We start from the raw sequence: 27824 nt of genomic DNA, 5'->3' as shown, positions 1-27824 counted from the left end.
TGTAAAGTTAATCTTCTTGTATAATGCAAATGATGCCCAGTCATGTATTAAATACCTTCCTGAGTAACAGATGATATAGGACTGAATGTACTTTAAAGAAGGGCAGAGACTGTGAAAAGGTTAAATAAAGAAAAATGTCTTGGATTTGTGGAAATTTTAAACAGACCTAATTCATTTTTTAAATTAATAATGTTCTTCTAAGAGGAATCCTTATTCCATAAGGCCATTTACAGCTTAAATATACATAAATAAATTTTGACTTCAAAAGCAGAACTGCATGACAGCATTTTCCAGCCATCTTGCGACCTTTTTGTTTAGTTATTAAGAAGATTACATAAAACAGTCATGTGAAGAGATTAGAGGGAAAATATGAATTCCAAACTCCAGAGCATTTACATGCTGAACTGCATCTCCCAGTTTATTTTACAGAGGAAGCACTTCAGTAGTCAAAGGTATTATGTTCCTTTTCTCAGTTCATTATTATTTCACTTTATATGCAGTCAGACTCTAAGGCTCTTTAGGCAAGTGGCTTACCACTTTTGTTCTGAAATATTAATGGGAACTACAGTAATAATAATAATAATAATTACTTGTAGAACCAGGAAAAGCAAAACCAAACAAATCTCTTGAGTGCCAAATGGTCTGAATAGGTGACTCAACTCCCTTGTTTCGATAAATGAGTCTGATGACTGGAAGAGGCACTGTGACAAGAAGAGCTGGATTATGGGCCAAATCACCCATGAGTAATTCCACGAGGAACCTAATATCAGTCTTTTCTACAAATAATCTGACTTAGGTCCAGAAAATATTCTAAATATATTGCAATTCCAGATCTGTAATCTGCTGCAAGTCTTCTGTTGTCACTCAGAGAAAACAAAGAGGAGTTCATTAAACATTATGTAATAAATGCCTTAGAYAATGTTCATTGTAAAGGAGTGTAAAGGAAAACACCCCAGAAKTGTGAATACCACCACAGGTCAGAAGCTTTAAAACCACAAAAAAGTATTAACAAATCTACTGGAGGGATCCATCTTATCTCTACCAGAATATGTACAACAKATGATCCACTATGTTTTCTTCTCTGGTAAAGTATGCCATTCAGTGTTTGTGGTGTTTTTTCGTGGTGTTTTATCTGTTTGCAGGTCTCAGTGTCCCAGCAGGTTCAGAGAACAAGTTAACCTCTGATATAAAATCACATTCCAATATCACTACTTATAYACAGGGGAATTATTTAGCCATGATACAAAATAACTAATAAGTTACCACTTATGATTTTTCATCAGAAAACAGACTGCTAGCTCCATACAGCATAGACATTTCCAATTACTTTTCTAAATGGGAAAGTTCCTCAGAAGTTAAACAAAAAAAAAAAAATAGCGTTCAAGCCTAAATGAGTCCAACTCACCCTAAATCAGTAGCTGTATTTTTTTAAATTAGCAATAGTTTAGAAAAGATGTCTTTATAGCAACAACTGTCTGACACAGATTTTCTACTAAATGCATTCAAGTCAGCAGCTACACAGAACAGAGGGAATATATTTTRTGCCTATGAAGTTTAGAAAAGAATGCACAGCCTTTTCACAAGTGCAAGCATAAAAGCTGTGCATTTATACCTACAGATAGATTTACAAATATATATTTAACTAATATATTCTTATGTTCTCTAAGAGTGCAAATCACCTCTCTACTTCTTGACAATGCTTAAGTGTTCACGAAGATTATATTCTGAAATATGTCAGTGATGGAAATGCAGTTATTTAATAGTCTACTCATAGCAGATGGAAAAAGTTATCCCATGAGCATTATTACAAATTTTGCCATAGAATTGCTTTCAGTTTAATAGTTTCAGAACRTGTTACATTATAMTTTGTTTAAAAAGCAAAAATGTCARTGYAATAAAATAGCATAAGGATGGAYTAGATGCTGATGAAGTTTGTAGATTTGGGTTGAAAAAAAAAATCCTTTTGTACTAATTTAAAATGCCRAATGGACTTGTTGGGAGAGGATTTATCCCAAGATCAAAGAAGGAGGATAAATCAAGAAAGAAAAGACAGTATCAGCTGCCAATTGCATTAATAAACACTTAGCAATATTTCCTTCAGTCATTTAGGAAATAATGCCAATAAATCTGAATTCTATAATCCTTTTAGGATTTTAGCTTGTACCATACCTACAACTAYTGGCATTTGACTTAAGAGACATCTTTTTCTATCAAACAAATCACTGTACCTTAGCTGTACWTTACTTATGGGAAAATGTCTGCGCTCTATCCAGATAAAACTGCAAGCACTGAATGTCAATAGTTCAGAAAACAGTGGGTGCCTATCTTAATCCTTGTTTAGCTGAGAACCACAACACTTTGAGCAGCTTTCAAGGTTTTAACACAACATCCAGAAAGCACCACAGACACTTAAGTTACTCATGTTCATATGCTACTGACACATCATTCATATTGTATCCTAAAGTGCTCCATACTTTAAAAGTGCTTTTTTTGTATGGGAAAGTAGGGGTTTGTTGGTTGTTGAATCCATTTTTCTATCCAAGAGAAAYGATAGCACAGCTTTTCCTTTGTTTCTGTACTGTTCTGGCAAYGCAGACACTCAGAAGACCAGCTTTGTTAGCCCCTAGGCTTACACTATTAAAACATGATTAATTAATTTGCCACAGGATTGGAAAAGGAAATTAATACACATAACTCATGTACTTCTATTTTACTTCTAATTAAACATGCAAATATGCCTCTTATGAGACTCACATTTAAGGGAACTGTCAAAACTAGTATTTTCTTACTTAGATAATAAACCACTGACACCACCATACCCCACGGATTAAAGTGCTGCTTACAAGAAATAGTATCAAGATAAAGCCCACCCATCTTGCTCTTTAGAGAGATGAAAAAGGGAAAGTAAAACTACTTAAACAACAAACCTTCACTTCTTCAACATTTCTGTATATCCATCAAAAAACTTGCTTAAATATATGCATCAAATATGCTGCAACTGCCAGATGCACAGTGGAGCTGACCACAGAAAACAGAGCAAGGGTCATGAGAGCTGATTCACCAGCCCTTCAACTTTATTGAACATTTACAGTGTTATTCAAGCAAGTATATTCGTACATTCAAAACATTTTAAAAGCTCTGCATCTTAAATAATCATGATATCCAGAAAATTTTCTTTAATCCTTTCATGGTAAAGAATGCGTGGTATCAGAGAAAAAAGGGCATACTAATGATGATGTAGTTCTGAATTTTGAAAGGCTTACTGGAACAAAAATCCTACCTTAAGCATTGGAGGAAAACTGCCAAAACCCATATAAACTGCTTAGAAGGTCTAATGAAATTACACTGAAATTAGGATGACACAAGTCTATCCCCTTCCAAATGCACTGCATTCTTCTTTTAATGCGACTTTTCAATTCTAATTCTCAAAAACCCCAAGAAATATAAACAATATTAACCTATCAATCACAGAGGAAACATCCTTATTTTAGGATGAACACTAATTAAAATTATTCAACCATTCAAATCTATACAACTTGAATTTTACTGAGCCTTGCACAGCTTTTGGAAACAGACAATAAGGTATCTTTCTAACTTTAAAGGCAGTTCAGTTACTTTATAACCCAAAAGGTTTCTGCATCTGAAGTACACTGATAAATACACACACTTTCTTGCATCTTAAGTACACTGATAAATACACACACTTTCTTGAATCACTAACAGGTGAAAAAAAAAAATCACAAAAATTTCACAGTTGTCTAGATCTAAACACTCAACGTGCTAATTATTTCTGCAGCAGCTTTTGTCCTATATCCCACAGCTGGACACTGTCTTGATCCTACACAGTTAAATCCCACTTTAGAGCATCAAAAGAGACTGAGAAAAAGGGCAGCAGTAAGAGCAGTGGATGCCATCCTGCCCTCCTTTGAGTAGAACCCAATATTAGACCATCATTTCTGTTAGGAGGAATGGCTAGACAAGCAAAACAAAGCCTCATTTGGTGAACAAATTACATCCCACAAATATCATCCCACTGATGACACAAGTAACTGAGTGTTAAATTCAGACTGTCCTACTGCAGAGAATACAAATTGTAAGCAGAAAAAACTGTGCTTTATTCAAGTTAATGTAGCAGCTTGTAGGATTTTCCTACTTTCTCCTACTAGAAATGTTCTCACATTTGCAAGCCCAAGACACTTTTTGAACACCACTTTTCAAAATCTTCTCCATTTTTCTCCACCTTCCTGAAACTCTTTGCTGTTAGCCACCTCACCATCTTTATTCTCTCCTCTTATTTCTCTTTTCCATGGCTGCATTTGAGCTTTTCTTTTACACCTCTGTTCTCACCAATACTGATAGTTTGAATTCAGATGAGAGATAAATTACACAAATAATGCACCAGTCAGCAGTCAATTCCAAATATCAACTCATTCAGCAGATACTGAAAGAGGTAACAGAAGACTTCAAACACAATTAAAAATAAAAAAGGCATTAGTTGAAGTCAAGCTCYGCAAAAACTTTTTTGGACCTATTTTTAGGGTGTAATTCACAAATATTTGTTTATCATGCTGACTTACCCATGAGTAACTTAGATGTGCTGTTTCATGGTGGGTTCTGAATTTGGAAATTCAGCATACTGGTGCTCCCCTCTCAAGGTTCCCTGCAAATCCAACCACAAAACTCTTTCTGACTCACCTCTCTCTCTCTTTTGTACAAACTGCAGTAAATATGATTGGAGAAAGTCTCATTCCCGTAAAAAACACATGAACCCACATTCAGTAAAATGTGCTTCAACATAAATGATTACTGAACTATTTGGTAAAATTTGAAAGATGTAGCTCCATCTTTTGATTCTCTGAAGTTTTTTCTCCCCCACAGCTTAGCAGCTTTTATTCCACAAAAACGAAAAATGTGTACCTATCTTCCTCTTAGTCACCTTTTACTAACTAACCATGCTTCATTCCTCTTTCTGCAGCACTTTTCCTATCTTTTATTTTTAAACACCATCTGTGCTCACAATCCTAATTTYGCCAGCGGAGTGAGATAAGTTGACAAAGCTGAGAATTAAGAGGCAGATCCCACGTCCCTCCACAGACTACAGGTCCCTTTACTACTCAAGAATACATATGTAAGCATCACTAAAAGCTTGCATTACTCTATCCTCACAACTATTTAGATGTGATAACCTGACATCCCAAAATAAGTAAATCTACCTGGTTTAACGCAGGAGAAACTCTTAAGAATTCTCCTGGCCCTGTACTCTGGACTTCTCTCTTCTCCAAAGTGACAAGACTATTAGAGAAATGAAGATATTTATCTAAAGGCTCCATTTAACTAATAAATGGCTTTATATTTCCTATTACTAGAATCTGATACTTTCCTTTGTTGTGAAGACTGCAGTCAAAAGAAATCTCAGAAACAAAGCAGGAAAGGCTAGTCTTTTTATCATCTGGTACTTGAAATATTTTTAATAGTAACGATAACAACTAAATTGTTTGAATAAGATGAGATTAAGTGCTAAGGCTACTATAAGGGAAGGAGTTACTTTTCACAGGAAGGATTAATTTAAGGATACTAACAATTATCTGGGAAGATGATTGTCACCATGAAATGAACAGAAAGCACCTTAAATCATTGGCTACCCCATGGAATTACCTGACAAGCACCAGGGAGGATGAATTCACGGTCATACCACATCACTTCTTCCAAAACAAGAGAACAAAGAAAGGCCCAATATGAGCAAGAGTCTTTCCTTTGCACAGTCCAGAATGCAGACTTTTTTTAATTTTGTGAAGGATGATAAAAGATTTATATCTACCTATATACCTATGTAAAGATCCTATTTCTGTCTCTTTACTGTAATAAAGTTTAATTAGCCAGAATCTAACAGGACTACTGTTACTGTCATGGCATGAAAGAAAGGAACAAGAAAAAAAWTTTCCTTATCACTGACAATAAGAAACAGCATTGAAGAAGCATTTAWTATGGAATGTACTTGTAGGTACCATTAACCAAGGTCCTGAGTTTTACCTTGGTCTTGCATACTGTTCACATCAGAGGATAAGACTGAGCTCTAGCCAGGCATGAAAAACAGAGGCAAATGTGTATCCCCCAACAGTTAATCTTGGAAAAGAATAGACACAGAATGTCCTACCTCTTCTGGACGTTTCTGTGCCACCGATACCAGCTCTTCAGAGCTACTTCTTGAGGTAGAGGGTACCACGTTACCTGGGGCCTCTGAGACCACCTCATTTGACGGCTCGGAGTCCTGAGGGCAACAGAGACAAACAGACCCCTGAGCAGCGTGTTGATGTGGCACGCCAACACAATGACTTTCCAGAGGAACTGTGCTTTAAGCACAGAGAGAGAAATAAAAAATACTTGAGGTCTGAAACTCTGCTCTTTTTACTCTGGGCAACTTCTTTTGCTCGAGTCAAAAACATGTATCATATGTTTTCTCTTAAAATAATATTTTCTTCACTAGAGCATTTTGAGAATTATTAAGTAGTTACAGTATTTCAAAATTGCAAAGTTCTTAAAAAGCATGGTCCTTTGCTCATACCTACCCCTGCTCCTGAACTGCAAGGAAGGGAATGTTACATTTCACCCACTTATGCAGATGGATGTTTTTGCAAAACAGCTGGAACCATGCTAGAATAACCTCCAACAAATGTATTTTACCAATCACTATAAACCAGAATAGCACACAACCTGGTAAGTTAAACAAGTTAACAGAGTTTGCTATCTAGTAGTAAATTTAACATTACAGTTAAAAAAAAAAAAAAATAAGTTCGTAAGCAATTTACATTCTATTTTCTAAATTGCCTTGATTTTGCCACGCAACATGACTAAATCATTCAAAATAAAAACCACTTTAATACCTTCACTGCTTCATGTGGAGGTTTTGATAACTGCATAGATTGAGACATTTTAATGCAGAGAAAAAAAATCATTAGTTGGTACAATCTCTACTGTGCTTGTTGTAATGCTTTTTACAGAAGATATTTTAGATGTCATCACTTAGCAAGCAGAATATGTGCTTTTGATAAATCACTTTCTTCCTACWTTCATTAATTGCAAGGAAATCAAGATTATACTTTTGGAAACGGCAAGCTGCAAGGCTCATTATAAAGTTTTCAAACATAACAAYCTCTAAAAAGTAAATTAAAAATTCAAAATGATAATATTCAGCAATTGCAGTTTAGCCCAATGTATGGGAAAGGAAAAAGTGAGCACTGGTTTAGCAACAATTACTGAATCACACAGAGAATCACAGGTAATGCCAGATACTGTAAAAGAATTAACACAAGGARGGGGTTCCCAGAGGTGAGAAAGTGGAAAAAATACCTTCTGAACTTAAATATTTCTAATAAAGGTTTTTGGCACCTTTCTCATTGCATCACCTCTCTATGACTTAGAAAAAGGCTATTCYGGCTCTTTCTAAGGCTTGCCACCTTAAATTGAAGGAAAGCATTTTAGGAAAAGAATAGCTTTCAGAAAAAAATTGCTTTTAGTGAAGACTGAAGGCTGCCATCAATTAAAATGTTAACAGTGAAGTTAAATGACACTGCAYTGAACTGTTGCATGGGCATAATGCTGGATCTGTGGAACAAAAGGAAAAATGAGAGATCTTGGAAGAATCAGCAAAACACAGTGGGGTGCAAGGAGAAACATCTCTAGCATTCTAATAATAAAAATGTGATTTTCCTCATGCTATATATGCCATCCAAAGGAAGTCTGCATCATGTTCATCCTGACAGCTCACTGGTTTTCCTGGACTTCTACAGGCACACATCCTCTTTCAAAGTCCCAGTGAACTATGACARTGAGAATATTTCTTCCTGTTGACCCAATTAGCCATGAGCTAAGTCTTAGTATAGAATAGTACTGTTTTCTCCTTGAGGAAGTTAAATCAATGCCATGCAATTTGCCAGTTCAATATGTTTCCAGAAGCTCTACTGYGCTTCTTAAAAAACAAAAGTAACAAACACATCTGCTGGAAGAAAATTATATAAACTTGTCTGAATCCCTTGGTTCAGTTATTTCTCTTCTTGCATTCTGCTTGTATTTTGTGCCCAAACAAGCTTTTGTTATGCTATTGTTACCTGTGGACAGATAATGGCAGCAACTATTTTCTGTTACTTGCTTTTTTAAAGTAATAAACAGCGTTTTTCAAAAATTATCCGAGCAACTGCAATTTGGTAAAATTACATTCCTGTTACATTCCTTTGTCTCAACAGGACCATGGATTCTTWTTCACATCAAGTCTTGAGCATTTTCTTCTCTAGCAGCTTGGCCATCCTTCTCAATAGTTCTCTTAACAACCAGCTGGCTAATTTAATACTTCCATTTTTAGAGAGATGGATGGAACCCAAATTTACTTYATTATTCAGAAACTAATCCAAGAAAATATGCCTCTCTTTCAATTGCATTGCTTTTATTATCTCTTTTCACATTGTTCAGTTGGTTAGAGCATGGTGCTAATTATGCCAAGGTCATGGGCTCAATCCCAGTATGGGCCATTCACTTAAAGATTAGGATTTGATGATCCTTGAGGGTCCCGTCCAATCCAGACTATTCTGGGATCTAAATATGTAAGGCAGGCAATCTATGTTGTTCTCAAATAGTTTGGCATCATGTGAAATACAGCTTTCAGAAACTGATATATTCAGTAAGTGGAATGAGATCCTTTCACGGAAGGTACCACAACAAAAATACTGCAAGGTGCAAATGAGAAATTTCATGGAGCTGCTTCTAGGTGTGTTATGAGTATGACCAAGTGAGCAACAGTTCTGGTTAGAAACCCTGGCACTTGTACTCTGGCAACTGAAACRACCTGGAAAAGTATTAGCATTGTTGACTCTCATAAAGGAAAGGCAAAAAATCTGAACCACTGACCTGAATCAACATTCTTACCAAAGAGAGTTAAAAGGAACAATGTACTTCAAAAATAATTACAATTAATTTAGTGTCCTAAAGTCWCTTTATTATTTTTTCAAGGTACTGCCAGGTGAAAACAATGACAATGGCACTTCTCATGAATCTGTAAGCCTCAGCTGCAGCAGTGATGGATGTGCTGTTTATGAACATATAGTTACCACAAGTAAGTATTTTCGTACATGACTTTTTTGATGCTTAAGCCCTTCCCATTTCAATAAATTATTATGATATTTTCTAAACTACATAGGAAAAATCAAAAATCTGCATTTTCAAGTCAGACCGATCAACACATAGATTTATAATGGATCAAAGTTTTTAGTTATAGTAATTATAAATTACGGGGGAAACTTACTAAATGGTGATACTTCCAGCTTCCTTAAAATGTGGAAATACTTTGTGAAAATATAAGTGTACTATAAACAAATAAATTCCAAGTGCTCAGTAATTAATTTTTGCCTGGAAAATGCAGAATTTGATCAAAGCTCCTCAGAACACTAYCCTTCTTGGACTGACAAAACCTTGAAGAGGAAACATGAAATGTGCAGACATTCKGCTATGTTTATGCAAGAAAGACTGCCCTGCTTTTAACTATGGCTCTTTTCCAGTGACCTAAATGTTCATGCAGTTTAAGATACCACAACTGCATCTGCTTGATCAATCTCTTTTCTGCAAAAAATAGTATTTTAATTATATGTAAAAATACATAACAAATCAGATATTCTAATCCTGGGATGGAATCTGCTTGCTTGTCTTGGCATTAATCAGTTCTCTTCTTCCTTTCATTCCAATTGGCATATTTGCTCTTTGCACCTACTGTACAGGAGTACACATTGTGCTTTTAGTTTTGTCATTTTCTGTGCAGAAGTATCACTGACACATTGTGCTGAAAAATCAACAGTGCATACAGAACAGATGTGGATTTCATTTGCAAGCTGTATGAAAGTGATAGATTTCAAAGGGAGATATTTATGTTTTATGCCATGCTGATGCTGTGTCTTAATTTAAGAATTTCACTGTTCTTACATTTCGCTTTTCAGAAACCAGACCTGTAATTCAAGACTGAGACACATTGTACATGTAAATAGGATACAGACATGTACATACAGACATGTAGGCATAGCGAACATTGTGGCAGCAAAATACTGCATTTACCAATCCATGTCACTGTCAGCACAGACACTGACTCAACCAAATAGAAACCCAACACAGCTTCTTATTTTGAAGAAAATGGAGAACTGATGTAAATTTTTTAACTATGCATAAAATACTTTCCTAGAAAGCACAAGAATTTCCATTTGAAACATGATGATGGAAAAATAGTGTCTTGCAGTGGTATTCATACCAACCAAACAGCCATTACTTTTTCTGCCACTGCTTCTTTAAAACAAAACTAAAAAAGGATTGAAACAAATCCTTTACAGATGATTTCAAGCTGACAGGTTYGAATATATTATGTTAACTCCGCATCGTTTGTCATATATCATCCTTTACCTTGGTCCAGTTGAAAATTACACAAGTCATAAATTAGCTTTAAACAAGTTTTGAATCAGCCTGGAACTAGTTTTCAAATTAAAKAGCCGTCAGTATATTACATCGTACTGTCATTTTATTACCCCAATCAATTCTGTGTGGCCTGAGGTAGAAGGAAAATGGATGCTGTCTTCATTTGCAAAGGGTTTATCTCTCACACCAGGCTGTGAAAACATGACTGCAGTAATGAATTGGAAGCCAAAGTTACTAACAAAGACTTCTAACAGCAACAAAGTAGAAATATTTGTCCCCCGTTAGACTTATAAAAGTGGGGGGGGAGGGGGGGGGTGTGTGGGGAAAAAGGCCTTTCTGAAACACGAAGACAGCTTCTTACAGCTGAAGCACTATGGGATGAAATTAGCACATTTTTATTGAAGTGCTAAAGTGTTCGTAACCTCCCAGAGTGTCATTCCCAGTGCTGCACAGAAAAAGCCTTCCTGGGTCAGATACACYGTGCCTCTCCAGCCCAGAGCACGGAACATCCCTCCAGGAGCTGAGCAACCATTCCTACTGTTCCCATGCTCTCTTACACCCCAAGGGCATACTTTGAAAGTATTTGCAACATCTTAGCCAGAATTTAGGAAAATCTGCTGCAGACAAGATATCTGTAGCTGTCCACAGYTCASAGGTGGCCAAAGCAAATCTCCAGGRRRAAWKKWMGAGTTTAATCTCAATCTACTCACATGTGAGATCAATCACTTTCCCATTCCTCAGATTTTACCCGGTGTTACTTAATGAAGCAGGAAGATGGGCTTTTAACTTTTAAGTCATGCTCCACAGTTGTAAAATTTCCCTCCCTGTTTCTATTATGCCTTTGTCATTCTCTTCATGCTGATTTTATGCATCATCTGACAATCTCCTCTCTTCTTCTGGCCTCTCCAAAGATAGGAAATTACAGATGCAACCTCTAACATCCATGTGCTAACCTCCTATGCTGCCAGTCACAGAGACAACACTGTTGTTATGTCCTTGGCTATTTTTTCTCTCTTGAGAAGGGGACGATGACTTCTATGTTTATACACTGTTAACACAACAAGGTCTCTCTCTCAGCTCACTCTGAAACCAYCTCAGTTCACGCAATAACCTTTAAGCTATGTCTAAAATGTCTGCCTTCTTTTAGAGACAGAAACAAAACAAAAACCCTTTATAATTCCCTGCATTCCAAATATAGAAACTTAATTACATTCTTTAGCCTCACACTAGTTTTGCTTTCTTTTTCATCAAACACCTTGCATCATATGAAGGAACTAATAAAGGTACTAGTTTCCAATACCCACCTRTTCCAATTTTTTATCCCTTTATCTTCCAATAAACTGCAGCACTGACAAAGCATGCTTGCATCTTTGAAATCTGCCTAGATTTTCAAGTGCAAAGGTGAATTTCCACCTTTACTGTTGACTTAAAATAAGCATGCTATTATTGTTAGTATTTTACTAGAAATGTTTGAATAAAGTATGGAAGGAAACAGGGTCATCTGTTTTTTTCTGGATGCCTTCTTCAAATAGAAAAAAAAATAATTTACATATATTTAAAGCTAGAAAGAGCACTCTAAAAATGTCTTTCATATCTATTCTTCTAACTTTATCACAGCAAACAGCAAACTGAAGAACATTTTACTGTTTGAAGGAATTACGATTCATTGACCTCCAGAATTAGTTTCCCCTTTCTAACTCACATATTTTCTACATTTCCATTACTCARTGTACTAATCCTACTACTCTTGGGACTGAATTCTCCACCTTCTCAATCAAAGTCTCCAGGATTATTGTATTTCCCTTTTACTTTCTCACCATTCACTATTTCCCAACATTCAAAAGCTATTCTTTTTGCTACCCTTTCAACAGCTGCCTTCTTYGACCCCAGAATTCTTTGAACTCTATTAAAAATAATCTCTTAAAATTCTGTAATTAATAAACCCACATTAGAATACAAAAAAGGGAATTAAACTTCAAATTATAGCCACTCAACACACTAWACCCATCCTGCATATACAAAATAAGGAATACAACTTTTCTGTTACTGTCATGTATTAAAGCTACTGATCACAGATACAGTACAGTTTAACCTACTGGCAAAAATTTCTGTATGAACATGTATATCATCAKCAGCAATATTTAGAATTTCTTCACTAAAGTAAAAACCCCAATATTGGTCTTTTTTTGGTGTGTTAAATGTTGTATGTCTTGCATAATCTGGTAATTATCTGGTGTACCAGAGCAACAGATTTTATATGAATATCCTTTTGTAGGATATTAATATACTGGCAAAACTGCTGTACTATGCCATTATCAGTGCATGTTAGAATAATTCAATACTTTCTCCTTTTTGTCCACACTGCTTCCTTCCTATATATTGTTCTGCTATTTTTTTCATACTATGAATTAAATAGATAGGCAGATAGTATAGCCTAAAAAGTTTTTTTTGTACTAATTTTATACTTTGTGCGGTTTAYAGAAGTTATTTTATTTAGTTTGGAAAGCTTTTTATGACAGTACCCATGTAATTTTTTAAAGCTGGATAAGGATATTTCATTTTCCCTGTGCCTGTTTGGTGCAGCTCTATCTCTTGAATCCTTTTTTTCCACCATTTAAAAAAAATAACAAACAAAAAAACACAAAAAAAACCCCACAACAAAAAAACCAAACCAAACCCAAAGCTCAGGAGCTGCAAAACAAATTCCAGTAAGTGTGGACTGTGATGCTGTGGCTGCTGTTTCTCACACAGGTGATGTGCAGCTCACAGACTGTCAGCACTCTGGGTACATGTTTGCTGTGTAGCTGTATGTATGCTGCATAATATCATAATTATTGACTCAACATATTTACAAAATGACACCTAACATTGAAAATAAGATTTTCTACACAAGAGATGTACAAAGTCATCTGATATTATTCCTGGAGGGCAGTGCTGCAGCTACAATTGCTCCATTAGTAAGGCTACATACATTTGGGGTTGCAGTTGTCTCCTTCCTTTAGCAATGTTTTATTCCTTCAGAAATGATCAGGGCAGAWCACAGCAATCCATTCATACATTCTCTGCAGAAGGAAGTTTTAACCAGCTGTATTTTTTTTCAACCCATATTTAAAATGCTCCAAACTTTACATGTTTTAGATGGCTCAGGCAGTGACAATGTGGGAGTAAGGTACAGCAACAAACTTAMTTTCATCTTTGAGGGTCAAGCTGCACATTTGCACTATTTGTGGTCAAAATAGTCTGYCCTAGTCCACTTCAGCAGCTTGGGAGAAAGCACATACCAAATTTGTTCACAATATTTGGCTAATTCTTATCTTGAATGAGAAGACTGAACACTTGAGAAGATCTCTGCTCCAAAAAGCAGCTGCTTTATTCTAACAAAAATAGAATGTAGCTCAGAAAAGGCTTTCTTTCAAGCACACAATCTTCAGATATTATGCATCAGCATGCAGAGTGTGTCTGTCAGATGCTGGAACAAAGCTTTAAATTGTACCAACTAACTTAATTCTCAAGATGGGGTCAGCACATTCATAGGGTTGTGTGGTTTTTTTCATCTTTGAGAAGTCCTTTAAGTAATATTTATTTAGCTCCTTACATCTTCATCAGCACTGATTCTTGCTTTTCAACTCCTTGAAGTCCAGATTTTCCCAACATAATGCAAAATAGGGTGATATTAAAATGTGTGATCACCAAAAGCATCACAGAATTGTCAAAGGCTACTTTTAAAATCAAGACTGGTTTTCATCTCTCCCCACTTCCAGAATTTTCTTCCAGCAACAAGATGAAATAAAGAAAGAGATTGCTCAGTACATCATTTTTTGCAGTCTAAGTTTATTACACAAGCTTTASCTGTCAATTATCCTTACATGGCACCCACCCATTGTTTCAGAGGTTTTCTGTAAGTGCTATAYCCTTCTCTGGGGGAAGGCTCTCAGTGTCCTCTAAATCCTCCTTTCCACTTTGCTCCAATCCTACTTCTTAACTCACCCCATTCTCCCTATAAAGGTTTCTGTGWATTCTCCAAGTGAAATTTTCTCATTCTTATGAAAGTGTTGTGCTTAAAGCTCCCCTTTTACATTAAGGACACTTCTTGTAGTCCCATTGTTTTTGCCATTGTGCTTTTCTCTCTCCAGTTCTTCCTCTCCCTCTCCTTCTTAAGAACTACCATCATTTATTTTCAACTGGTAAAGCCAAAAAGCAAAACATTAATTCAAAACCATAAAAATACTTTTAAAGAATGAATTATCTGTACAAAACCGTTCTATAAAAATGTTTCCTATACACTCCTYCTGAGATCTCCCTAATATCTGAATGTGCCAAATTAAAAAGGAATTTTTTACATCCTTTGAGAAGCTTCAAACAGGAACACTKTTTTGTGGGTGCTCTTCATTTATTCATTCACACTAGTCACTAGAATAAGCAAAGAAAAATTCCATKTAACTTTATACTAATAAATAGAGATACATACCCTTGTTAATTAAAGCAGCCAGCTAAAACACTAGGATATTTTATACTGGCACAATGAGCTGCACCAACAATGGAGTGTTTACTAAAAAGGGAATGAACAGCCCAGTTGACACAGTTTAAGATGTGACATTAATCAGCCATCTTTTGCTGAGCTCATAAGAACTGAAAGGTTGCAACTACTGCTGGAGCTTTAAAACATTCTCATAAAAGCCTGGAAATTCCTCATTCTTCCCTAATTAAGAACAGTGCAAATGATACATGGAATGATGAGGCTAAATTCRCACAAAATGTCAACTTTATTGCCTTGTTCCTAGAAGTATATTTATATTTCCCCGGTGTCTTTGGTTTTGTTTTTTTTTTTTTAAGATTATACCTACCAGACTAAATTCCTTTTTATGTTTCTTGTCTGTACTAGAAAACATAAAGTAAGTCCCTTACTCTTACATACGGTTACTTAACACTGTAGATCAGATGCTTTCAGTTAAAAGTATATTTATGCAGTGCTTATACAAACACAAGAATGATAAAATTTAATACTCTATCAATACAGATCTGCRTATTAATTTTCAGGCTTTTGATCTCACAGGTACTAATACAGGAATTCCACAAATGATCTTATCAAAATAGGAATAAACCAACTTTTTTAGCAGATGAAACAAAAACACAAACACACCTTTGATACAGTAAATGTAAAAGTCACTTCATACCAATAAACTGTGTAGTGACAGGAACAGCTCTTTAGAGCAAAGCAGTTGGTGTKGAGGACCAGCCAGATGTAGAATGCATATTTCAGAGATGCAGCTAGTTTGGCCATGAAGACAGCATGCCCATCAGTCAGAAAACATCCCAGGCTTTAGTGCCCCTTGACAGAAACTCACTTTGCACACTCCTAAAAACACTCCAGAATGTGAACCAAAGCACAACCAATGGTGGTAACTGGCTGATTCCTTTAAAAAAATGCATTTCTGACCTTAACCAAAATGCTAAGGTAAATATGCACTGAGACACCTCAAATTAAAATCCATTAAAATTAGCATACCYGAATGTAGAACCTTTTAAGCTAGTAATAGGAATTTGCAAAATRACAGGGTATTTTAAATACCAGCTTTATTCTGAGTTCAGCAGTTATTGAACTGAGTTCTCAATTCAATCCTGGACCATCAATTGTCCCTTTTCTCCTCCTGATATTCACTGCAAGCTCTMTGGAGTTTAAGAACTGTCCCTTCCTTTTTCCTTTTTAATTTTTCCCAAATTAAAAGAGAGCATAAGAGAGACAGACATACTTTATGCCTTACTGTCAGACAATGGTTTGACTGCTGCCCTGAATTAATTAGTGAACACATTGCTCACCACAGGGAAGATCTCGACTCACATCCCTATTCCTCTTCTTATGAGGGCTCAAAACAATAAAAATCTCACGGGATTGCTTAAACCACTTTCCTGTTCTTTAGCTGAAGCAGGTTGTTTTACATGGAGGGATGACTCAGTGGGTAAAATGATTCATKGTGTATTAGCCAGAGTATCTGTTATCTTCTGACTATTTTACTATTTTTATATATAGGAGCTTTTCAGTCTCTGTCTATGCTATACTCCGAAAGCACATAAACAACAACAGGTCAATAGCTCATTCAGTGAGAGAATTTATTATAKATTAATAAATCACAGATCCCAAATTTCAATCTTTTAGTATTTTCTGATGAACACCTTTAAATGTAAGATTCCTGAAGTTATCATTACATGAAAAGAGGCATCTTAAAGACCTTTAAAAAGTTCCTTAACAGCAGCAAGTAACAAAACAAGGTATTTAAAACATCRTTGTGTTCTGAAATTCCTCTGTCTTGTGCAATACATTTAACTTAAACAAGCAGTAGAGATAGTACACAGTAGGAGAAAAAGGTAAGGCAAATGCATATTCATGTGATACAAAACATGCTTGGAAATATTAGTGCCTGATATGTATCCTTATTTATTGCAAGAGATTGGTTACAGATTTAATATTCATTACATCAAAGACTGTATCAATCTGCTGACACCCTTCTATTTCCAAAAATAAGCATGTTATGTGATTAACTCACTCGAAGTACACTTGTGTGTACCTTCCGTAAATATTGAGTTATCTTGCTATTTCCTTTTTGACACTTTTCTTTGGCTATTTATATCACATCTGAAAGGATACCATCTGCCCTTCAGTCTTCATGAGATTAGTAGCTAGAAAAAATCTTGATATCCAAGGTTTTCCACATATAGAATCTTTTGGTAATGTTTGTCGCAGCTGAAATGCACTTAAGACTTTTCAAACACGCACAAAGAYGTTTCAAGCCACTGAAGCAGATAATAATTTTCAACCGTTACCAAAGCCGCATTTACTAAAAAAATCTAAGATAAACCTAATTGCTACCAGAATGCAACTCTACATTTTAAAGGTTTTGTGAAAATCTTTTCAAAAGCCATCTTAAAATTCCATGTAATAGTTGTGMTTTTTCTAGGTAGAACTGATTGTAATGCTCTTGCAGTTCTATTCCCACACAAGCTATCTGCTGAGCCAATTTTAAGAGGATGGAACTTTTCTGCTACAGAATGCTAAAATCCAAGCGATGAGACACTCCTTTGCAGAGAAAGTGGCTGACACAGCACAAATTGGCAATGCCCAGCTGTCTTCTGCRAAATGTGATTAAATGTGGCTGGCACTAAAAAAAATTCTGTTTGAGAATGGCAACTGAACCTCACTTCCACTATCTAACACGAGGACGAAAAGCAAATCTTGACTGTACTAAAATTCATTACTTTCCTAGCACTTCATAAAATGGACTTTTTTTGGTTTCTATCTCCTCCTCCCCACCCCCATCCTTCTCTCTCCTCATCCACTATGATTAGATTTTGCCCATGCAGCRTTAGCAATCTATACTGATGAGTGACACATTACTTAAAGTGACATACATGGCTGCATTTCTTTGAAAGACTTGAAAATAAAATCAACCTTGAGAGTAARCATGAGCACTTAACTGGGTAACTATGATAAAGTGCTCAGATCTTATACAGAGACTAACAATTAAAGATCTACTTCTTCTTCTGTCATACAGAATATAATTACAGGTGATGTAGTAAAATAATCTGCAGTGTAATAAGATGGACTAATGAGGAATTAAAATACATAATTCTTTAATTACATACCTTCTAGTTCTATGTAAAACATGGGACAAGAAACATACTTCTAGGTAAAGAAATTTATCTCAGAAATCTGGTAGCAACAGAGCAGCACTTTGCAAATTAGGGTAGAACAGGATGCAACCAGCCTCCAGACACACCTTGGCAATCAGGAGTCCCTGTTTATGGCACAACAAATCACACACCTTGCAATTTTCTATTGATGGTTTAATTCTTAATAAATATTCCAATCAAAAAAGATTTTGCACAATGGAAAGGTCTTTTTTTTTTTTTTCTTTTAATATTACCCTCCTGAAATTTTTTTTTTTTTTTTTTTAATATTACCCTCCTGAAAGCTTATATCATCTAACCCAACTTAATCAAGAGTTCAAAGGTTTAAAAATTCAAGTCAGTTATAAGCTTTTCATTCACTTTTTTTTTTGTTTTCAGATACTTCCATAATCAACACATTTTCCTAATTAGGTGAATAACATCAAAAATTTCCAAAGGGATTATTAACTGAAAGTAGTGATGGTCAATTACAATTTATTGCTAAACTGGCTCTACTGTTAGCATGAAGCCCCTATGTACAGATACCCAAAAAGATCCTTATTTTAGGAGGTCTAGGAGCAGGAAATGAACTGCATTAACAAAGTAGATCTGAGTGTATGTCAGTGCTGCAAGCTATGATGCTTTGGGAGCTACCATGTTGCACCTTCACTCAAAAAGGAATGCAAAATAGAGAAAATTGGCATCAAACCCATTATTTGTGTATCTTTTACATTTCAGTATCGCATCTTCAATATGCAAAATTCACTGTCACAATGCTTCCCAATATTGTACATATCTAGAAACCGATTTTCAAAAGCAAAAAAGAGAAAGCTGCCAGTTCTGTAAGATGCAAGCAATCTTGTCTGCTCTGTCTTTCCTAGACACTACTYCTCTTCAAACTTTCTCACATTCTTTGAGAATATGCACAGGTGCATACCAAAGAGGACATATAAAATCTTCCTGTTGTGGGATGCTGCTCAGAGCTGAAAACCTGCTTTTGTTTTTTTTTTATTCTCTCATGCTGTGTTAGCATAAAACCACATTCAGTGGCTTTGTTTCAATCATGACACTAACTGAATTCTGGATTTTTCCCAATTGTAGCTAGCTCCCAGCAGAGATTTTATGCCACTCAGTACTSTGGTAGCAGGCAACATGGGCTGTAAATTCATTTTGTCATGGCTTAGGAAGAGTAAGTCACGATTCAGTAGCATAGCTATTACCCAGATAAACCATAATTGTAAGCAGATTTTGTTAGGWGCATAACCTGAAGAAGGTACAGAGTAGCMGCAGCATTTTGAACAGCTGCCCATGAGGAGATTTTGCTTCCTTAACCACTGCCTTAGAGTAAGTAATATATATTATACATAAACTAGAGGTTTAGTCATTTATATATTAGATTGTGTATGTTTAGATTACAGGCATTAATTATGTACAACCACTATACTGTTTATGATTTGTTTCCAGTACACTTTATTAATCAGATACCTCTTAAATGTTCCTCTGGCAATTGTGTGTATTTTAACCAAAGCAATAGTTAATGACCAAGCCTGTTTCTAATTTCAGCCATCCAGTTCTTTACTTCAGTAACATATTTTTAGTCACAAAAAAGCAAAATGATCAAGACAATTTACGAAAAGCCGGACTACCTCAGTAAAAATTTGATTTGTGTGACACTCACAAAGCCTCGTAAAAAATAATTTGCTTCATTTTTGTATTGTGTTTGTCTGGCAAGGTTTTGGCAGCAGGGYGGGGGGCTGCAGGGGTGGCTTCTGTGAGAAGCTGCCAGAGGCTTCTCCTMTATCTGATGAAGCCAATGCCACTCGGCTCCAAAATGGACCCATTGCTGGGCAAGGCTGAGCCATCACCAACAAGGATAATGCATTTATGAAGTGGGAAAAACCTGTGCAACAGCACCTGGAGAAAGGAGTGAGAGGAACAGCCAGGAGTGAGAGGAACAGCCAGGAGTGAGAGGAACAGCCCTGCTCACACCCAGCTCAGTGCAGGAGGGGCAGGAGGTGCTCCAGGCACCGGAGCAGATTTCTCAGCAGCCCCTGGTGCAGACCATGGTGAGGCAGCTGTGCCCCAAAGCCCATGGAGGTGCATGGTGGAGCAGAGATCCCCTGCAGCCCATGGGGAGACCCAAACTGGAACATCTGGATGCCCAAGGAAGGCTGTGATCCTRTGTGAAGTGTGTGCTGGAGCGAGCTCCTGGCAGGACCTGCGTCCCCATGGAGTGAGGAGTTCACTCTGGAGCAGGACTGGGGTTGTGTTGGCAGGACTTACAACCCCACTGCAGCAGTCTGATCCTAAAGGACTTCACCTGGAGGGAGCAGCTTGTGAAGAACTACYGCTCTCACGCTGAGACAAAGAACAGGGTGCAAAGTTTCAGCTTTGGAAAACACTGTATGTTATTAGATTGATTATGGAAAAGACAAAACGAAGTTAAGCAGCAAGGGATTTCTTCCTTCTTCTGCACAGCAAAAAAATATGGAAAAGAAAATGAACTTGTAAACGAAAAATCTTTTGGACCAAGTGCCATTAAAATGCCTCTTTTTTTTTGACAAAAAAAGTCTCATTTAAAACTGCAGTGCGTATTTTAAATCTCAATTTTCTAGGAATATACCACTGGGAAAAGAGACTCTTAGAAGGTTTATTTTAACTGCTGGTTTTTGTCAAAGTTTAATGCAAGAAAAAATTATGTATTTGCACTGCTAATTGGTAATTTCTTTTTATAAAACTTTCTGATCTATCCCAGCGTTATCTTTCAGAACCAGAAATCTGATTTTGCATTTGAAACAACAATAATACATTATAAAAAGAGCCCTCTATTCCAATTGCTTTAAACTTCTGGTGGGTATTAGTTGCACAACCATCTGTCAAAGAGACCTTTTCAGACAACATTTTTCACGTGAAAGACAATGCTATATTGTMTTGCTCACTTTCTGCTACTTTTTAAAAAATAAAGTTAAGCTGCACCCAAACTCTAGAAGCCCATGAGAAGAATCTGGCAATAAGAAACAGGGAATATTTGAACTGGCAAAATTGATTTTGATGTGGAGAAGAATCAAAATATTAAAAGTAAGCATCTGTTCCACAAGTATTTTCCAGTGCTTAACTTTTTACTTTTTTTTTTTCATTAAAACCTAAGCCTCCCACCTAGACTATAAGAATCTTCTGCCTACTAAGTGTATCTGAATTTTTGGGTTAATTTGGGGATTTAATACCAACTAACTTATCCTCTATTCATAAATCAAGTTCCATCTTAAGTTAATTTCAAGGCTGATTATTTTTGGAACATTTTATGGTATAAATTATTCATTACATAGATGTATTATACCTGTTTGCCAGAAAGTAACAGAGGCTGTGCCAACTCATTTTTTTTAATATGATACCTGGGGAGCAAATATTAAAACACATTTGGCAATTCTTCAGCCAAGTGATATCACCATACACTACAATTTCATCCTTTTTTTGACTGTCTTATGATATCCATTTATGTGCTAAGGTTTGGCATTAATGAAGTTCTTAAAAAGGGRCATAAAGACTTTTTGTTAACTCTTCACAGATTTGATTTATTTTCTTTTGCCCAATTTTAAGGAAATCACTCCAGTGCCAATGTTTTACTGCTCCTCACAAACCTAGGAARACAACAATGGTTTCAAAACAACCAAGTATTTTCCAGTTGCTATATTAAAAAAACATCTTTCTTTCTAAGTCACACRAGAAACCAAAGTGCTACTTAAACTCTCCTTAAGAAACTTTAAAATATATCAAAACTTTAAAATAAAACAAAAAACTACTCCATCATTCTTTATGACCATATAATGAAATAGATCATAATATTCACACCTGTGGAAGACAAATGCAGTTAGTGAATTGCACTATGTAATTTGTTTTTCTGTAAACTACCTTAAAAYACTYYTAAGTTCTGGCTGAAAAATGTTGCACACAAACTGAACTTTTCTTCCCATTATATTATGYTCTGCTTGAACCAGCAAGCAGATTTATCAGCAGCATTCTTTTATCATTTTTCAGCTGCAATACTGGGTGCCATGATGGCAGTACATTTGCTTCTATGTTCTGTCCTCAAAAGAAGGTACAAAAAACTCTCTGGTGTAAGGTGAAAAAATGAGGGTCACCCTTGGTCAGAATATGTTACTGAAGCGAGTTTGAATTAATTCAAAAGACCTGTACAGATTTTCTTTTGCATATTCTTTCTAAAYGAATTTTAAACATAATTATGTAAAATTACATTGTATTGAATTAATAAGCACCTGCAAAACATATTTAAGACACGATTAGGCACTATATTACTACTGCATGCCATCCTTATATCTTACAGTCAAATAGGGTTTTCTTGTGCATATTTACACACTATCACCCACTTCAGCTCAGAGAATTCTGCATTTTTACAGACTGGGCCAAAAGATCCAAGTTGGGTAGGAGCAAACAAGGAGAAAAAAATGACTAAACATTTGAAAATGTTAATTTTRTCTAGTACTCATAGAAGCTGTGGGGTGAGACAAAGATAAAATTCAATKTATTGGTAACAACTCAACTACTTCAAACATAAGGTTAAACTTCCTTTTCTCCCTGTTTCTGAAATCATTGTTTCAGTTCTCATGCCTTGCAAACCCTTAAGACAATACTTTCCCTTAATTCTCAACCCAAATTAATCCCTTTTATTGACCCCTAACAGCTAAATCAGAGGAGGCAGGGGTCCTATGAAAGAGAACTAAAAAATCATAGCATGAAGTGATTAAAGGCTGCAGAGTCACACATAGCCAAAAAAGCACTTAAAGCACKGCATGCCACCTCAACTTTAGAATTTCCTAAATTTTGATAGGTTAACATTAGGAATTTTGGGTACATTGTTTAATTTTGAACACATCTGTGTGAAACTATATGTGTGAGAAAATGCTTCCTAAATTTGAAGAGAAGTCACAATGAAAAAGATGAAACTCCATAAAACATAATGAGATTGTTGCCTGCTAAACTCAGGAGTAGATAGATACTTCCACACTCCTCACAGGCCTTCTGAACCACCAACTTTATTTCTGACTAAAATAAAATTCCAYGGACTACAGGAACTCAATTGTGAACTTCATTCTTTTCATCTGCCAAATATTAAAGGTCTGAAAAACATTTTACATATTAAAAATATTTTAAACTTAAAATATTATTTCACACATTATATTCAATAATGTAATATTAAAGTGTCTAAATACATTTGCATATTCASTGTGTGAAAGCAAAATATACCCAAAGAAATGCTATTACTTGGGTAAYAAGCAAGATGATCCATGATTTTTTTCCAACACAAAATGTGTACAAAAATATATTACTTGCCAGGGTTGGTGTGTTGTGTATTTGTAGTTCCAGAAAATATTTCCTGAGGGGTTTAGATGAGAATTCCATGCTGACATGTATACTGACAATTCATTTCTACTGAAAAAATGCAATACAGTAAAAAAATGAAATAAAAGGAAACTAAACAGAAGTCTAGAGATGAGGCAGCTGATCTTGCAGCACTCAAATAATGACCTGACATGTACACGCTGCAGTGTTTAGCAAAACAGATTGTATGCCAAGATGAGCAGACAGAAACCTAACTAGCATGGTCAGTGTAACCACCATGATAAWATGTTTAAACTTCTTACTGCCTTGATCCTTGTCAAGTTTTAAAATCAGAAGAAATATTTCAAACAGTATTTTTTCACTGGAAAGGAACAGGAAGAAGCCTACATCTAACAGGATGTAGGTTCCTAAAGAGACCTCATAGTGAGATCTTATTGTACCTAATCAAAAAACRGTCAGGCCACACTTATTCCTACTAAACATTACCATGTCATTATACTGAATTATTTGGTTTACATTTTATTTTATCTCTACAAAATCCAATTAAAACAAGTTTAATTAGTTTCTATATTAAGCCTGAACACTACTAATAAAAACAATCAAGAAAATCTTGATTTCTAGTGCTCTTTGGCAATCCTGAAAATGCACTGTAATCCTTTTGCAGGGTGGATGGACAGTGTTATAGAAATGGAGGCCTTAYATGTTTATTTCAGCTTTCAGGGGATGTAACAAAATCTACAATGTTTTTGAGATGAGAGAGCTTGTCAGACTTTAGTAGTGAGCATCACCCATTCCAAAGAAGTGACAGCAAGTATTACCAGCAGAGAAGCTGTTGCCCTTATGCCCTACAGCAAAGTCACTGTCTGTCTATTATTTGACAGGCAGGGTAATATGGGAATATGTTACACTGCTGGAAAAACTGACACAGTTGCTGGAGAGTCCTKTGACTGGGATGAGCAAAATCGAAGTAGCATGTCCAACATTTGTGCTAGATAATAACTTAAATCATATGTTTATTACTGCTAAATTACATCCCTTCTACTGCTGACACCTGCAAGTGCTTGGCAAAATCTGAAAATAAAATAGCATTAGTCGCTGTCAGCAGAATGCAACTTTTCCTGAACATCTAAAATTGAATTTCATAATTAGAAGTAAAAACTTACAGCCATGATGTGCTCAGCACTATGATCTCTCTCATCATTGAAATAGTGCCATTTACCTACCAATTATTGTCAAGGCCCTATAGTGCTAAYGAAGATACATTGTTGGGGAATTTTAAAATGTATATTATAACAGTGATTTAAACTGAATCAAAACAGATGAACAAAGTCAAAAGAACAAAAACTAAACAAGTCTCCTCGGCCAAAGCAGGAAATTCAATGGCATTTTGCTYCTATAATCCATACCAGAAACTTCCCTGTGACACATCAAAAATTGGATGCAGTGAGTGACTGAGAGACTGAAATCCCTGGTAGCTCAGGTTTGCAATTCATCCACAGGTCAGGCAGAGTACAGCAAATGACCCAACTTTCTCTGCACTTGTTCACTCCTGAGCTCCACACACACATTCGAGAGACCACCCCCTCTCAGGAGGGGTGGAAAAACCCTTATCACATCAACTCCTCCTGGCTGTGAAAAATCACAGATATTTAACAGACAATCTTAAAGCCATATAGAACAAAGAATTTGAAAATTATGAAGTACAAAACAAAGTCCTGATCCTTTAAAGAACAGGTTCACATTAAGGCTGAAAGGAGTTGAACCCAATACCATATTACTTGAATTTGTTACACTGCAGAGTATAAAACAAAAAAAAGCTACCAAACAAGGGTACACAGAGGGCAATATAGCTTTATCAGAGAAAATTCTCTGCACAGCTCTCCGGAAAAGCCGTGTGAAAGTGACTAAACAAAACCACAAGGAGTCACCATAAGACAATTTTTCAGTACCTTTCACATTCATTACATATTCACTCAAATACAACTCAAATTGCCTGTACTTGAAAGTGTAAGAGATTTTATTTAAATTTACTCCTTAAAAATCTACATGAATGAAAATCAGAAACAAAAACATTTTAAAAAATTGTATTAATCACTAAGGTAACAAAAAATATACAATCATTCTATTGATTCATTTTTTTTACTCTTAGAACTATTGCCTTTTTCAACACACCTTAAAACTAATACACACCCTGCAAGAAGTGAAGTCCATCATAATTAATTTACCTGATAAAGTATGGAAAAAATTGTACCTGATACACAATATGCTATCTCCAGGAAAACAAAACTAGAAATCACAAACCCTTGGATTTTTCTGTTTATTTGGAAGTCAAGAATACAAGAGATACGAGATTTTAACTCATGTTATCAGGACCCTGTTTTAGTTTAAGCAGGTGACAGAAATTCAATAACAATTTTAATTCACTCCTGGAATGTCTCCTGCGTGGAAGTGGTATTCAGGAAAGATTGCTTGATGTCCAAACTGTAGTGGACAGCTAATTTCCGACGTCTGTCTCCACACCTCCTTACAAAAGAACGATTTGATTAATCCTCCAGGGGGAAACTGAATAACATATTTTTCCAATTGGAAAGGGATACCAGCAAGCCAAAAAATGATACCACACCCTAAATATTTTGCATCTGCTAGTCTTAAAAGTAACAGCATGAAAGAGTTTAAATACCCAAGTATGCTAACAGGTAACATGAGAATATTTAATTACAGCTGTCTTCCTGTGTAWCCAAATACTGAGGCACTTACTAGGTAAAAGATTCTGCAAAATACAAAGGAAGTGGTAGTAGCCTGTAAAATCTTGAAGACTTTTAGAATACTCTTTTATTTTTGCACTGAGGTATCAGATGCATTTATAAATCCAATTTTGAAAATCAATTGGAAAGTGTCTCTTCAGAGATTATGGTGATGATAGAGAAGAATGCCAGTGCTAAAGAAGCTTCTGTGCACAAAGAAAGAAACAAAATCTTTATTTTTTATGAGAGTCGGTACTATTGGAAGGATACTATTATTTTCAATGTTATTAAAGAGCTAATCCATGTGAAAAATGTAGTTCTAGTTTTACAATGCTATATTTGATCAAGGAATGACAATCAATAAAAAGTATTAATCAACCTCATAYGAATTTTCAGTGAAAGAAACAGGTTTAGTAATTCAAATCATCTTCCTTTGTTTAGAAAACACATGCATTTTCTATCTCTGTCCTTAGAGGTTTGTATTCTGCAGTACTTCTGAAATACCTTTTCTTGGCACTATTACCAATGCTGATACACTATCTGTATTCACACCTTTCTCAGAGAGAAGCCAATATGAAAACAAGCATTTAACTGGGATAGTGAAATTCTCCTTATTGATTAAGAATATTTCCATTTTGCATACACTTTAGGAGTTTTTTATACCTATTTTACAGAGAATCTGAAATTTATTTTATGGCCTTCTACTCTTTTCCAGAGCAAACCTGTGCATAGCATTTCATCAAAAACTTCAGATACTATGTAAAACTCCTAAAACCAGAATACTTCAACTATTTTCAAGGTGATTTAACTTACTTTGGAGGATGTAGAGTCACATTCCTGRCAAATCCATCCATAGCCAGTCTGTTTAGGAGACTTTTTCAAGGGAGGGTCTAGACAGCCAAAATGGTAGCAGAGTCTGCATTCATCACACCTGCAAGAGGAAAACAAAATATGTATTTATATTAAATGGTACTTCTGTACTATTTTAGATTGAGCTTCCCTGCAATTCTCAGCAGAAGATTTCCTGATCTATTATCATAATAAAGAAAATCAATTTTCTATGAGAGGTAATTTTAAACAGCCACTTCAAGTAGGTTCTGCTTAATCCAGAATATTCTTATGCAGACACTCATATATCACCTTTGTCATCATCTTATATAAATGACAACATTTCAAAGACTTGCAAATTAACAAAAAAAATTGCTTACATTTTTAGATTCTTTAGTGTCATTCACTCTACCCTTTTTTTCAGAAATTTTGACTTTTTTACACAGTGACAATATTTATTTTGTCATAGCATTAAGACACTATTTTGCACACGTCGTTTTTCAAGAAAAGCTTTGTGAAAAATTTACTCACATATTCAATAACTCAGCTATAACTTACAGCCATGAATTAATATTTTTTTATACCAGGACTATGTGGTTGATAAATGCATGAAATATTTTCTCATTCACATCAAATTTTCTTGAAAGGGACACTAATTTAAAAGGTTTTCACTGTGATCTTTCACTTATAGAAGTGTTCTGTGTACACACAACAAATTGATGTTCTTTAATAAACCTTTCATTAGTGTTTTRTACTATGCATGATCCACATAAAAAGCTCAAAACATAC

General features: G+C 35.5%; 1 protein-coding gene across 3 annotated transcripts in view; it reads right to left on the bottom strand.

Moving 5' to 3' along the window:
- The window catches only part of PHF14 (PHD finger protein 14), a 155713-nt gene that overhangs the window by 26410 nt on the left and 101479 nt on the right, over nt 1-27824 (bottom strand). The window contains exons 17-19 of one of the 3 annotated variants that reach the window (XM_057372131.1): nt 27021-27138; nt 6155-6268; nt 4578-4660 (exon numbers count right to left, since the gene is read on the bottom strand). In XM_057372131.1, the coding sequence (XP_057228114.1) occupies nt 4589-4660; nt 6155-6268; nt 27021-27138 (304 nt within the window). In that variant the 3' untranslated portion in view covers nt 4578-4588. The remainder of the gene's footprint in view (nt 1-4577; nt 4661-6154; nt 6269-27020; nt 27139-27824) is intronic. The other 2 variants (XM_057372130.1, XM_057372132.1) reach the window with 2 other exon arrangements.

Source organism: Malurus melanocephalus, unplaced genomic scaffold, assembly GCF_030028575.1.
Source record: "Malurus melanocephalus ecotype Western Australia unplaced genomic scaffold, MMel_1.1 scaffold_164, whole genome shotgun sequence".
Lineage (NCBI taxonomy): Eukaryota > Metazoa > Chordata > Aves > Passeriformes > Maluridae > Malurus > Malurus melanocephalus.
This window is presented reverse-complemented; position numbering and strand designations above follow the sequence as displayed.